At 43.2% G+C, this 13,251-nt stretch overlaps 1 protein-coding gene across 3 annotated transcripts in view; it reads right to left on the bottom strand.

The window, feature by feature from the left end:
• Nucleotides 1-8,308: 8,308 nt before the first annotated feature.
• The window catches only part of LOC147124351 (ubiquilin-1-like), a 62,642-nt gene continuing 57,699 nt past the window's right edge, over nt 8,309-13,251 (bottom strand). For 2 of the 3 annotated variants that reach the window (XM_085985428.1, XM_085985418.1), the window contains exon 11: nt 8,309-9,381. In XM_085985428.1, the coding sequence (XP_085841554.1) occupies nt 9,223-9,381 (159 nt within the window). In that variant the 3' untranslated portion in view covers nt 8,309-9,222. The remainder of the gene's footprint in view (nt 9,382-13,251) is intronic. The other variant, XM_085985438.1, reaches the window with a different exon arrangement.

Genomic DNA, 13,251 nt, shown 5'->3' with positions numbered 1-13,251 from the left:
CGGACCTGCGCGGGAGCAGCCCGAGGCGGGAGAGCTTAAAGGCTTGAGAGGGAGCAGTCAGAGGCACCGAGGCCCACAGCCCCGAGACCGGAGAAGCAGCGGACCTGCGCGGGAGCAGCCCGAGGCGGGAGAGCTTAAAGGCTTGAGAGGGAGCAGTCAGAGGCACCGAGGCCCACAGCCCCGAGACCGGAGAAGCAGCGGACCTGCGCGGGAGCAGCCCGAGGCGGGAGAGCTTAAAGGCTTGAGAGGGAGCAGTCAGAGGCACCGACCAATCCAGGTTCCAGGAGAGAGCTGGTGCAGTCGGGAGAGCAGGAGGCCAGTAACTGCTGGGGCAGTCGGGAGAGCAGGAGGCCAGTAACTGGTGAGTTTAAAAGCTCACCTTTCGCGGGCTTTTTCTTTCACAGCTGGTGCAGTCGGGAGAGCAGGAGGCCAGAAACTCTTATATAGGTGGAGCTGTTGCTAAACCCGAAACACTACAGTGTAGTGTCTCCCACCCTTCCACCTCCTCTAACCTTTTAGGGGTTAGGGGAAGTTGAAAAGGTAGGTTCAATTTATTTTATTTCAGGAGCCTAACCTAGGTGGAAAAGGTTCCAGGACAGGAGGCGGCAGTGAAAATACAACACCAGAAAACAGGTAGGTGACTGGTTGGTGAGTACTTTCACAAACTTATTCTAAGTAGAATTCAATAATTAAGCTAAATCGTAGTAAATAAAAGGGTATTGTAAGGGTTAAGTCATGGAAGGGCAGCTCGGACCCGTGTCATGCTCCTCCTGTGCCATGTGGGAAATCAGGGACACTGTCCCTGACAACTATGTGTGCAGGAAGTGTGTCCAGCTGCAGCTCCTAGCGGACCGCATGGCGGCGCTGGAGCTGCGAATGGACTCACTCTGGAGCATACGCGATGCTGAGGATCTTGTGGATAGCACATTCAGTGAGTTGGTCACACCGCAGGTAAAGGCTAGCTCAGACAGTAAATGGGTGACCAAAAGGCAGGGTAAAGGCAGGAAGGTAGTGCAGGAGTCACCTGCGGTCATCTCCCTCCAAAACAGGTTTACCGTTTTGGGTACTGTTGGGGGAGATGACCTATCAGGGGAAGGCACCAGCAGCCAGGTTCAGGGCACCATGACTGGCTCTGCTGCACAGAAGGGCAGGAAAAAGAGGGATAGGGCTATAGTGATAGGGGATTCAATTGTAAGGGGGATAGATAGGAGTTTCTGTGGCCGAGACCGAGACTCCAAGATGGTATGTTGCCTCCCTGGTGCAAGGGTCAAGGATGTCTCGGAGCGGGTGCAGAGCATTCTGAAGGGGGAGGGGGATCAGCCAGTTGTCGTGGTACATGTAGGTACCAACGATGTAGGTAAAAAGAGGGAGGAGGTCCTACAAGCTGAATTTAGGGAGTTAGGAGCTAAATTGAAAAGTAGGACCTCAAAGGTAGTAATCTCTGGATTGCTACCAGTGCCACGAGCTAATAAGTTTAGAGAGAGTAAGATAGATAAGCTAAATACGTGGCTTGAGCAGTGGTGCAAGGGAGAGGGATTTAAATTCTTGAGGCATTGGAACCAGTTCTTGGGGAGGAGTGACCTGTACCAAGGGGACGGTCTACACCTGAACTGTGAGGGAGCCGATGTCCTCGGGGTAATATTTTCTAGGGCGGTTCGGGAGGATTTAAACTAATTTGGCAGGGGGATGGGAACCTAGGTAGTGGAAAAGAGGGAAGTCATATGAAGTCAGAAATAGATGGTAGAAAGGTGAGAAGCAATAAGCAAAGGAGAGAAACACAAAGGGCCAAACTAATTCATAATGAGAGTGTGAAAAAAGCAAGCCTGAAGGCTTTGTATCTTAATGCTAGAAGCATTAGGAACAAGGTGGATGAATTAGTTGTGGAAATAGAGGTAAACAAGTATGATTTGATTGGGATTACAGAAACGTGGCTGCAGGGTGGGCAAGGCTGGGAACTTAACATCCAGGGATATACAATATTTAGGAAGGATCGGCAAAAAGGTAGGGGAGGTGGGGTAGCATTGCTGGTAAAGGAGGGGATTAATGCAATGGAAAGGAAGGATATTAACTCGGATGAAACGGAATCTGTATGGGTAGAAATGAGAAATAGCAAGGGGAGGAAAACGTTAGTGGGTGTGATATATAGGCCTCCAAATAGTAATATGGAGGTGAGGAAAGGCATAAAAAGGGAAATTAGAGAAGCGTGCGATAAGAGCACAGCTGTCATCATGGGTGACTTTAATTTACATATTGATTGGACTACCCAAATTAGTAAAAATTCTGAGGAGGAGGAATTCCTGGAATGTTTTCGGGACGGTTATCTGGACCAATATGTCGAGGAGCCGACTCGAGATCAGGCCATTTTAGACTGGGTATTGTGCAATGAGAAGGGACTTATCAGCAATCTTCTTGTACGAGGCCCCTTGGGTCAGAGCGATCATAATATGATCGAGCTCTCAGTCGAGATGGAGAGTGAGGAAATTGAATCAGAGACTAAGGTCCAGAACTTAAATAAAGGGAATTACGAGGGTATGAGACGGGAATTGGGTAAGATTGATTGGGTGGTGTTTCTGGGGGGATTGACAGTGGATAGACAATGGCAAGCATTCAAAGATAGAATGGAAGAATTCCAGAACATGTTTATACCGGTTTGGCATAAAAATAAACCTAAAAAGGTGACTCAACCGTGGATAACGAGGGAAATTAGGGACAGCATAAAATTTTAAAAAAGGGCATATCAACTGGCAAAAAAAAGCACCAGACCGGAAGATTGGGGGCAGTACAGGATACAGCAAAAGAGGACAAAGGGATTAATCAGGAAGGGGAAAATAGAATACGAAAGTAAACTTGCAGCAAACATAAAGACAGACTGCAAAAGCTTTTATCGGTATATCAGGAGGAAAAGACTGGTAAAATCCCAAGTCGGTCCCTTGCAGTCCGATTCGGGAGAATATATAATGGAGAATAAGGAAATGGCAGACCAATTAAACTCATACTTTGGTTCTGTATTCACAAAGGAGGACACAAATAACCTCCCAGAAACATCGGCAAACATAGGGACTAATGAGAGGGAGGAGCTGACAGAAATTAGTATCTCTAGGGATATGGTGTTGGGTAAGTTGAGGGGACTGAAGGCCGACAAATCCCCGGGGCCTGATAAACTACATCCTAGGGTACTTAAGGAGGTGGCCCTGGAGATAGCAGATGCTCTAAGGATCATCTTCCGGAACTCCATTGACTCGGGAACAGTACCCGTGGATTGGAGGGTAGCTAATGTTACCCCAATATTTAAAAAGGGGGGTAGAGAGAAAGCAGGGAATTATAGACCAGTAAGCCTCACATCGGTTGTGGGCAGAATGCTAGAGTCCATTATTAAGGATAAAATAGCGGAGCACTTGACAAATGGGGAAAGGATCGGACAGAGTCAACATGGATTTACAAAGGGTAAATCGTGTTTGACTAATCTGCTGGAATTTTTTGAGGAAGTAACTGGTAAAATAGATGGGGGAGAGCCAGTGGATGTGGTGTACCTTGACTTCCAGAAAGCCTTCGATAAGGTTCCACACAAAAGATTATCATGCAAAATTAAGGCTCATGGGATTGGGGGCAAAGTATTAACGTGGATAGAGAACTGGCTGGCGGATAGAAAACAGAGAGTTGGAATAAACGGCTCGTTTTCGGAGTGGCAGGCAGTGACCAGCGGGGTGCCGCAAGGATCTGTCCTGGGACCCCAGCTGTTCACAATATATATAAATGATCTGGATCAGGGAATTGGATGCAATAGTTCCAAATTCGCTGACGACACTAAACTAGGAGGAGGGGTGGGCTCTGATGAGGATGTCAGGAGGCTACAGTGCGATTTGGACAGGTTGGGGGAATGGGCGGATACGTGGCAGATGCACTATAATGTGGATAAATGCGAGGTTATCCACTTTGGGGGTAAAAACAGGAGGGTAGATTATTATCTAAATGGCAATAGATTGGGAGATGGGGAAGTGCAGAGGGACCTGGGTGTTCTTGTGCACCAGTCACTGAAGGAGAGCATGCAGGTGCAACAGGCGATTAAGAAGGCAAATGGTATGTTGGCCTTCATATCAAGGGGGTTCGAGTATAGGAATAGGGATACCTTACTACAGCTGTACAAGGTGCTGGTGAGACCGCATCTGGAGTATTGTGTACAGTTTTGGTCGCCCCATCTGCGGAAGGATGTTCTTGCCATGGAAAGAGTGCAACGGCGATTCACCAGGCTGATACCTGGAATGGCGGGAATGACCTACGAAGAGAGATTAAATAGTTTGGGCTTGTACTCACTGGAGTTTAGAAGATTGAGAGGGGATCTCATCGAAACATATAAAATTATGGCAGGCCTGGACAGGCTGAATTCAGAGAGAATGTTTCCAATGGCTGGGGAGCACAGAACCAGGGGCCACAGTCTAAAAATAGCGGGCAAATCATTTAAAACAGAGATGAGGAAGAATTTCTTCACTCAAAGAGTGGTGAGCCTGTGGAATTCCCTGCCACAGAGGGCTGTGAAGGCTAATTCAATAAATATTTTCAAGAGAGAATTGGATATATTTCTGAAGGCTAAGGGGATTAAGGGTTACGGAGAAAAGGCGGGGACGGGGTACTGAACTGGTAAGATCAGCTATGATCTCAGACGAAGATCAGCCATGATCTCATTGAATGGCGGAGCAGGCTCGAAGGGCCGAATGGCCTACTCCTGTTCCTATCTCTATGTTTATGTTTCTATGTCAAGCGTAGGTCCCTTACAGTCAGAATCGGGGGAATTTATAATGGGGAAAAAAGGAAATGGCAGACCAACTAAATGCATACTTTGGTTCTGTCTTCACAAAGGAGGACACAAATAACCTCCCAGAGATGCCGGGGAACATAGGGTCTGATGAAAGCGAGGAACTGAAAGAAATCAGTATTTGTAGGAAAATGGTGTTAGGAAAATTGATGGGACTGAAGGCCGATAAATCCCCAGGGCCTGATGGTCTACATCCCAGGGTACTTAAGGAAGTGGCCCTAGAGATAGTAGATGCACTACTGATCATCTTCCAGAACTCGATAGACTCTGGAATGGTACACATGGATTGGAGGGTAGCTAATATTACCCCACTATTCAAAAAAGGTGGGGAAAATGCTAGAGTCTATTATAAAAGATGTAATAGCAGAGCACTTGGAAAGCAGTGACAGGATCGGACAAAGTCAACATGGATTTACAAAAGGTAAATCATGTTTGACTAATCTACTGGAATTTTTTGAGGATGTAACTGGTAAAATAGATAAGGGAGAACCAGTGGATGTGGTGTATTTGGACTTTCAGAAGGCTTTCGATAAGGTCCCACACAAGAGATTAGCGTGCAAAATTAAGGCACATGGGATTGGGGGCAAGGTATTGACTTGGATAGAGAACTGGTTGGCAGACAGAAAGCAAAGAGTTGGAATAAACGGGTTGTTTTCCGAGTGGCAGGCAGTGACTAGTGGGGTACCGCAAGGATTGGTCCTAGGACCCCAGCTGTTCACAATATATATTAATGATCTGGACGAGGGAATTGGATGTAATATCTCCAAATTTGCAGACGACACAAAGCTGGGCGGGAGGGTAAGCTGCGAGGAGGATGTTGGGAAACTCCAGTACGATTTGGACAGGTTGGGTGACTGGGCAGAAACATGGCAAATGCACTATAATGTGGATAAATGTGAGGTTATCCACTTTGGTGGCAAAAACAGGAAGGCAGATTATTATTTGAATGGCAATAGATTGGGAGAAGGGGAAGTGCAAAGAGACCTGGGTGTCCTTGTGCACCAGTCGCTGAAGGCAAGCATGCAGGTGCAGCAGGCGGTTAAGACAAATGGTAGGTTGGCCTTCGTAGCAAGAGGGTTCAAGTACAGGAACAAGGATATCTTGCTACAGTTGTACAGGGCCTTGGTGAGACCGCACCTTGAGTATTGTGTGCAGTTTTGGTCGCCATACCTGAGGAAGGACGTTCTTGCCATGGAGGGAGTGCAGCGAAGATTCACCAGGCTGATACCTGGGATGGCAGGAATGACGTATGAGGAGAGATTGTGTCGATTGGGCTTATACTCACTGGAGTTTAGAAGATTGAGAGGGGATCTCATCGAAACCTATAAAATTCTGTCAGGTCTGGACAGACTAGATGCAGGAAGGATGTTTCTGATGGCCGGGGAGTCCAGAACCAGGGGTCATAGTCTAAGGATAAGGGGTAAGCCATTTAGGACTGAAATGAGGAGGAATTTCTTCACCCAGAGAGTGGTGAACCTGTGGAATTCTCTGCCACAGAGGGCGGTGGAGGCCAGTTCATTAAATATATTCAAGAAAGAGTTGGATATGTTTCTTGAGGCTGAAGGGATCAAGGGATATGGGGAAAAGGCGGGGACAGGGTACTGAGTTTGGATGATCAGCCATGATCACATTGAATGGCGGAGCAGGCTCGAAGGGCCGAATGGCCTACTCCTGCTCCTATCTTCTATGTTTCTATGTAATATATATATTGGGGTCCTAGGACATCAACAGGGCCTTGATGCCATTTTAGGACTGAACTCGACTAAACGTGCGTCATTCACACCCCGCTGAATATCAGCTGGGAGGCAGCACTATATATAGATAATATGTATATATATTTTGTGTGTGTTATATATATTATCTCAATTTCTTGCAGGTGGTTGGCTCAAATTATATATTCATAAAACTATGAACAGGTAGGGATATCAAATAACATAGCAGCAAGCATGATAAGAAACCAATCAAGCTCAAAAAACTTTGAACAAAAATGGGCAGCATTGACCAATAAAAAACATAAACCAATCAAATCCAGTACTTTTTGAAAACCTTGCAGCTGCTATCTTGTTTTTGTTTGCACTAAGATGAGTACTTACTACTGGAGATCAGCTTTGTAAAGATATAAAAAGTTTACAAGAAAATCAAACTAATCCAGACATAGCATTTTCTGTTAGAAATGTACCCAATGATATTTTCTATCAGAGGCTATTAGTAGCCTCAGCCTGGACTTCATACAGATTGCCAGATGTATCATTGTCATTTAGAGACTAAACATAGTACAGCCTACAGCTTCCAAGATACACTTCTGCTTACAAGTTTTGGAAATTATGATTGAAAGCAAGAATGGCCATTCAAAGCATGTGCCAATGTCCATTATTAGATAATTATGGGAGTTTATTGTATAAAAAAGACATGGCAAAACATGAACTCCTAAACCTGCTGAGATAATTTTGACGGCAAAAATGTGTATACTAAATAATAGCTAATATATCCAACAACTATCAATCAGCAAGTACCGCTGAAGATAGACACCGCGGATGAGAAAACTGGCGAGTATAGAAGGAGTCAGATCAGATGTTGCAATGTATTCTTAAGTGGTTACAATAGTTGAATTTATTTATGTTTATATGAATCATTGTTCTGAGTACAGTATAGTCAGTAACAAAGTCTACTGGAAGGAAAACTCCACTGTGCAAGTTTGTAGGGCAGTTCTGAAAAGGCCTGTGCCTAAACATTTCAGTTTATTTTGATAGCATTAAATATTGTTGCAGATATATTAGAGAAAATATGCAAGTTATTGTTTTCTTTTAAGCAACTGACATAAAAGCCCACACACCAAACAGATGGTAGTAAAGAGCTTACATGCAGAGAATTATTTATTTACAGAAATGTGGTATGCAAGAGAATAAATTTTACCTGCAGTAAGAAAAATACGAATTTATTTTCTTTCTATGAATCAAATTAGAAAAGTATTTACTTCACGGTCAAGGTGAGATCTTTTAAAAAGTTCTTTCCAACAGTGGAGATACGTTCTCCCACTTTCGCAACCCAGGAAGGACCCCATGGAACTCAATAATCTGCGAGTCAGCCCATAGAAGATCTGGTAATAAATAAATAAATATACAAAAGTCTTGCATCTAACGCATCTATCACACTCCAGATAAAACATGCCAAAAGTCATATTTTGTTACAGATCTAGAACCATTTTTTTTAAGTCAGTGATTATCTAGAGCTTAAAATGCACAAGATACAAATGTTCCCTGATTGACCACAGTTTATAAGTAGCAACAAATTACCTTGATTTACCTAAAAGACCTCTAAGGGAACAGTCAGGTTAGCAGCCAAATATTACAACTGGAGGAGGTCATTCATTCCATTATACTTGTGCCAGTTCTAATTCTAAATTGGAGCTATCTACCCCAATCCACAGATAATCAACAGGAACAGTTAGGTGATTCAATACATTGCTTTTTTTTTTAAATAAAAAAGCACAACACAATGTATTTTTAATTCAGTTTTAATGATCTGTGCACATAAGTAATTACTACTGATAAAAACTGACGGGTTAAATATTTTGTACAAGGCAGTTCAGAGAAATAATTAGATTAATACAAGTGACACTTTAAAAAGAAAAAATGACATCCCAAATGATAATGCACATACAGAATGCTATGATTCTACTGGCCAAAGCCTATCTGCTGTAGTTGAAAGCACATGGTTTAGAATAAGGTGCTCATTAAAGCTGCACAAAGATTTGAAGTCATCCAGAATTAGGAAGCTCAAAACCACTGCAATTGCATTCAACAAGACTAGGAAGGTACCGAATAATTTTCAGTGAAATAATGTGTAATGCAGTACATTTCTATGCATTTCATTTTGCATTTAAAGCAAAGTAATAAATATTAGATTCAGTGGTATTCTGCATTTAGTCTTTTGGATGCTATTTGCCATAATGCATGCTTCGTTCACAATACGCAATGGGTTGTCAGACACTGCAGCTTTAATCAGTTTCTTCTGCACCTCTTGCAAGACATTGTTCTATACAAATTGCGATCAAGAGGCTACTGGTTAAACAGCAAGACTTGAGATTTAAACAGATTTTCAGGTCAGACCAAAAAAAACTTCACACGACTTGAAATGCTCAACTAAGATTTTTAAAATTATAAACGCAACAGAGGAAGAAAATTTTTATGCATGCAACATCTTGACCTGACTCAAAAAGCATCAAATCCCAAGGCTCATGTACTGTACAAATGCCTCAGTGCACTCACTTATTTTAATGCATCAATTATCTCAGTCTCCGACTACAAGACCCAATCTCAAAAGTCAAGCTGAAAAGAGCATTTTTTTTAAAGATTTAACTGCTGTTATATCAAAAATAAATTACAATTTCTTTGCAAGCTGCAGAAAGGTTGCTAAGATGGTTGAGAACCCAGTAGCCTTTCAATGGCTGCGTTGACATCTCCACCTGTTGCTATTAGGGCTTGAAGGTTGGCTTCACGGTTCAGAAATCCCATTGCACTGAGCTGATCAAGTTGCTGCTGAAACTGTACTTCAGGATTCGGAGTCAAAGTCTGTTCAGCAGCGACATGTAAAGGCAACAAATGGAAAAAAAAGTCACCAGGTGTTCTCTATTCAATAATAAATAGAAGAGTATTTCACAGATCTTCAAGTGGCCATCTTCGTGTGTAAACCTCAACAATGAGCGTTGACAGACTATTTTACAATGGAGTATATCACAACCAAGGTAAGCTGGTTCTTAGCCACCCAATGTCCACGCATGCGCGCACACGATTTCCTGCCACTAGTTAAGGTGTTAGCCGTAGCTCAGTGGTAACACTCTCCCATCAGAGTCAAAAGGTTGTGGGTTCAAGTCCCACTCCAGTATGTAAGAATATTATGATGTTTTTACATTACTTTTGTTTCTAAGAAAGACAAAACAGTAATGTAGACAGAATGAGTTTAAATCATGTTCTTAAAGCTTGTCTTTTCCCCTCAGTGATGCTGATAAGATAAGCTTTTGAAACATAGGCTTTTCATTACAGCAGGGGGTAGAGTAAGGGCAGGTAATATAAAAAGGTAATGTGCTGCTATGAGAAGATCAAAAGATTATTTACAACAAAACCATGGCTTTGGAAAAGCAATGATAGGAAGTAACAGTATGGTGTGAAAAGGCATGGGACTTCTTATCTCTATTTGAGCAACTGGGTGGTCATAAAGCATTAGATAGGGTTGCATCCAGCGGAAAGAAAACCATAGAAGAAAATGTTATAAAAGAGGTGCCATGTTTTTACTTAGTTTGACGGAAAGACTGTTGCTGCCTTCGAGACCCTGTGGCGTGAATAGGCTTGGAGAAGCCATCTTCACGGGTCCTCATTAAATCCATGCACAGCAGGTTTTGGATGCGGGACTAATGTGCGCTACTCTATGTTGTTTAGGGTGTTTAAGATTAATGTTTTGTCAATAATAAATGAAGTGAATGATCAAACATACTGCTGCTCTAGTTGTAAAAATGTGTTTAATGGGTAAAGGATTTATCCAACACAGTGTACTGAGGGAGTGCTACACTGTCGGAGGTGCCGTCTTTCTAACGAGATGTTAAACAGAGGCCCCGTCTGCCCTTTCAGGTGGACGTAAATGATCCCATGGCACTATTTTGAAGCAGAACAGGCGAGTTCTCCCAGTGACCTCACCGATATTTATCTCTCAGCCAACATCACTAAAACAGATTATCTGGTTATCACATTGCTGTTTCATATAATAGAATCTTAACAGCACAGAAGGAAGCCATTCGGCCCATTATGCCTATGCCAGCTCTTTGAAAGAGCTATCGAATTAGTCCCACTCTCCTGCTTTTTCCCCATAGCCCTGCAATTTTCTCCCCTTCAAGGATTTATTCAATTCCCTTTTAAAAGGTTTCCAGCACCCTTTCAGGCAGTGCATTCCAGATCATAACTCGCTGCGTAAAAAAAAGACTCCACATTTAACCTCTGGCTCTTTTGTCAAATACTTTACCGACCCTTCTGCCACTGGAAACAGTTTCTCCTTATTTACTCTATCAAAACACTGCATGATTTTGAACGCCTCGAGTAAATCTCCCCTTAACCGTCTCTGCTCCAAGGAGAACAGTCCCACCTTTTCTAGTCTCTCCACGTAACTGAAGTCCCTCATCCCTGGTACCAGTCTAGTAAATCTCCTCTGCACCCTCTCCAAGGCCTTGACATCCTTCCTAAAGTGTGATGCCCAGAATTGGATACAATACTCCAGCTGAGTCCAAACCAGTGATTTATAATGGTTTAACATAACTTCCTTGCTTTTGTACTCTATGGTTCTATTTATAAAGCCAAGGATCCTGTATGCCTCTTTAACGGTCTTTTCAACTTGTCCTGCCACCTTCAAAGATATCTGTACGTCCACCCCCCCAGGTCTCTCTGTTCCTGCACCCCCTTTAAAATTGTATCATTTCATTTATATTGCCTCTCCTCATTTTTCCTTCCAAAATGTATCACTTCACACTTCTCTTAAATTTCATCTACCATAGAATGGTTACAGCACAGGAGACCATTCAGCCCATCCCAGCTCTCTGCAAGAGCACTTCCCCACCCTTTCCCTGTAGCCCTGCAAATTATTTTCCTTCAGGTACTTATCCAATTCCCTTTTGAAAGCCACGATTGAATCTGCCTCCACCACCCTTTCAAGCAGTGCATTCCAGATCCTAACCACTCGCTGCGTAAAAAAGTTTTTCCTCATGTCGCCTTTGGTTCTTCTGCCAATCACCTTAAATTTGTCTCCTCTGGTTCTCGACCCTTCCGCCAATGGGAACAGTTTCTCTCTATCTACTCTGTCTAGACCCAATTCACCAGTCTCTCTATGTCTTCCTGAAGTCTGCTACTATCCTCCTCACTGTTTACCACTATTCTGAGTTTAGTGTCATTTGCAAACTTTGAAATTATGTCCCATATATCCAAATCCAGGTTATTAACATATCAAAAAGAGCATTGGTCCTAATACTGACCCCGGGGGGACACCACTCCACACTTCCCTCCAGTCTGAAAAACAACCATCCACTACTACTCTGCTTTCTGTCCCTTAGCCAATTTTGTATCCATGCTGCCACTGCCCTTTAATCCCATGGGCTTCAATTTTGCTAAAAAGTCTATTATGTGGTACTTTATCAAACATCTTTTGAAAGTCCACTGCCTTACCCTCATCAACCATCTCTGTTACTTTAAAGAACGCAATCAACTTAGTCAAACACGATTTGCCTTTAACAAATCCGTGTTGGCGGTCATTGATTAACCCATGTTCCAACGTGACAATTAATTTCATCCCAGATTATTATCTCAAAGTTTCCCCACCACCGACGTTAGGCTGACTGGCCTGTAATTACTTGGTTTATCCCTCACCCCTTTTTCTGAACAGGGGTGTAACATTTTCAACCCTCCAGTCCTCTGGCACCAGTCCCATTTCTAAGGAGGACTGGAAGATTATGGCCAGTGCCTCTGCAATTTCCACCCTTCCCTCAGCAACCTAGGATGTATCCCATCCGGGCTGGGTGACTTTTCTACTTTGAAGACGGTCAACCTTTTTAGTATCTTCTCTTTATTTTTATCCTATCCGATTTCTCTGCTACCTCCTCCTTTACTGTGACAATGGCAGCAGCATCTTCTTTAGTGAACACAAAGTACTCACTTAGTACCTCCGCCATGCCCTGTGCCTCCACAAGGTCTCCTTCTGGTCTCTAATCGGCCCCACTCATTCTTTTATAAACATATGAATAGTAAAAATTGTCAAAGACTTGTGCCCCCTTTTGTTACCCACTAATCTATTCTCATACACTCTCTTTGCCCTCTTATTTCCTTTATCAGTTCTCTTCGGCACTTTCTGTATTCAGCTTGGTTCTTTACTGCATTATGCAGTAACATAAGCGTCCTTTTTCTGTTTCCTTTTAATCTCTACATCTTTAGTCATCCAGGAAGCTCTAGCTTTGGATGCCCTTCCTTTCCCCCTCGTGGGAATGTGTCTAGTCTGTACCTGAACTATCCCCTATTTGAAGGCCTCCCATTGCTCATTCCAATCCACCTGGACCAGACCCCTTTTCAACTCACTGAAATTAGCACTCCTCCAGTTGAGTATTTTTGAATTTGATTGTTTCTTGTCCTTTTCCTTAACTACTCTAAGCCTACTGATATTGTGATCACTGTTTCCCAAATGCTGTCCCACTGAAACGTGCAAGGTTTGTGGGATATAAACAAGACTAGCTGGAAATACTCAGCAGGTCAGGCAGCATCTGAGGAGAGAGAAACAGAGTTAACATTTTAGGTTGGTGACCTTTTGTCAGAACTGGGACGGTCACTGACCTGAATGGTTAGCTCAGTTTCTCTCTCCACAGATGCTGCCTGACCTGCTGAGTATTTCCAGCAATTTCTGTTTATATTTCAGAT

The sequence above is a fragment of the Somniosus microcephalus genome, chromosome 1 (assembly GCF_052327205.1).
Source record: "Somniosus microcephalus isolate GS21.2 chromosome 1, FLI_Smic_1.0, whole genome shotgun sequence".
Classification (NCBI taxonomy): Eukaryota; Metazoa; Chordata; class Chondrichthyes; order Squaliformes; family Somniosidae; genus Somniosus; species Somniosus microcephalus.
Note: the sequence above shows the minus strand (reverse complement) of the source record. Positions and strands in the feature narration are given on the sequence as shown.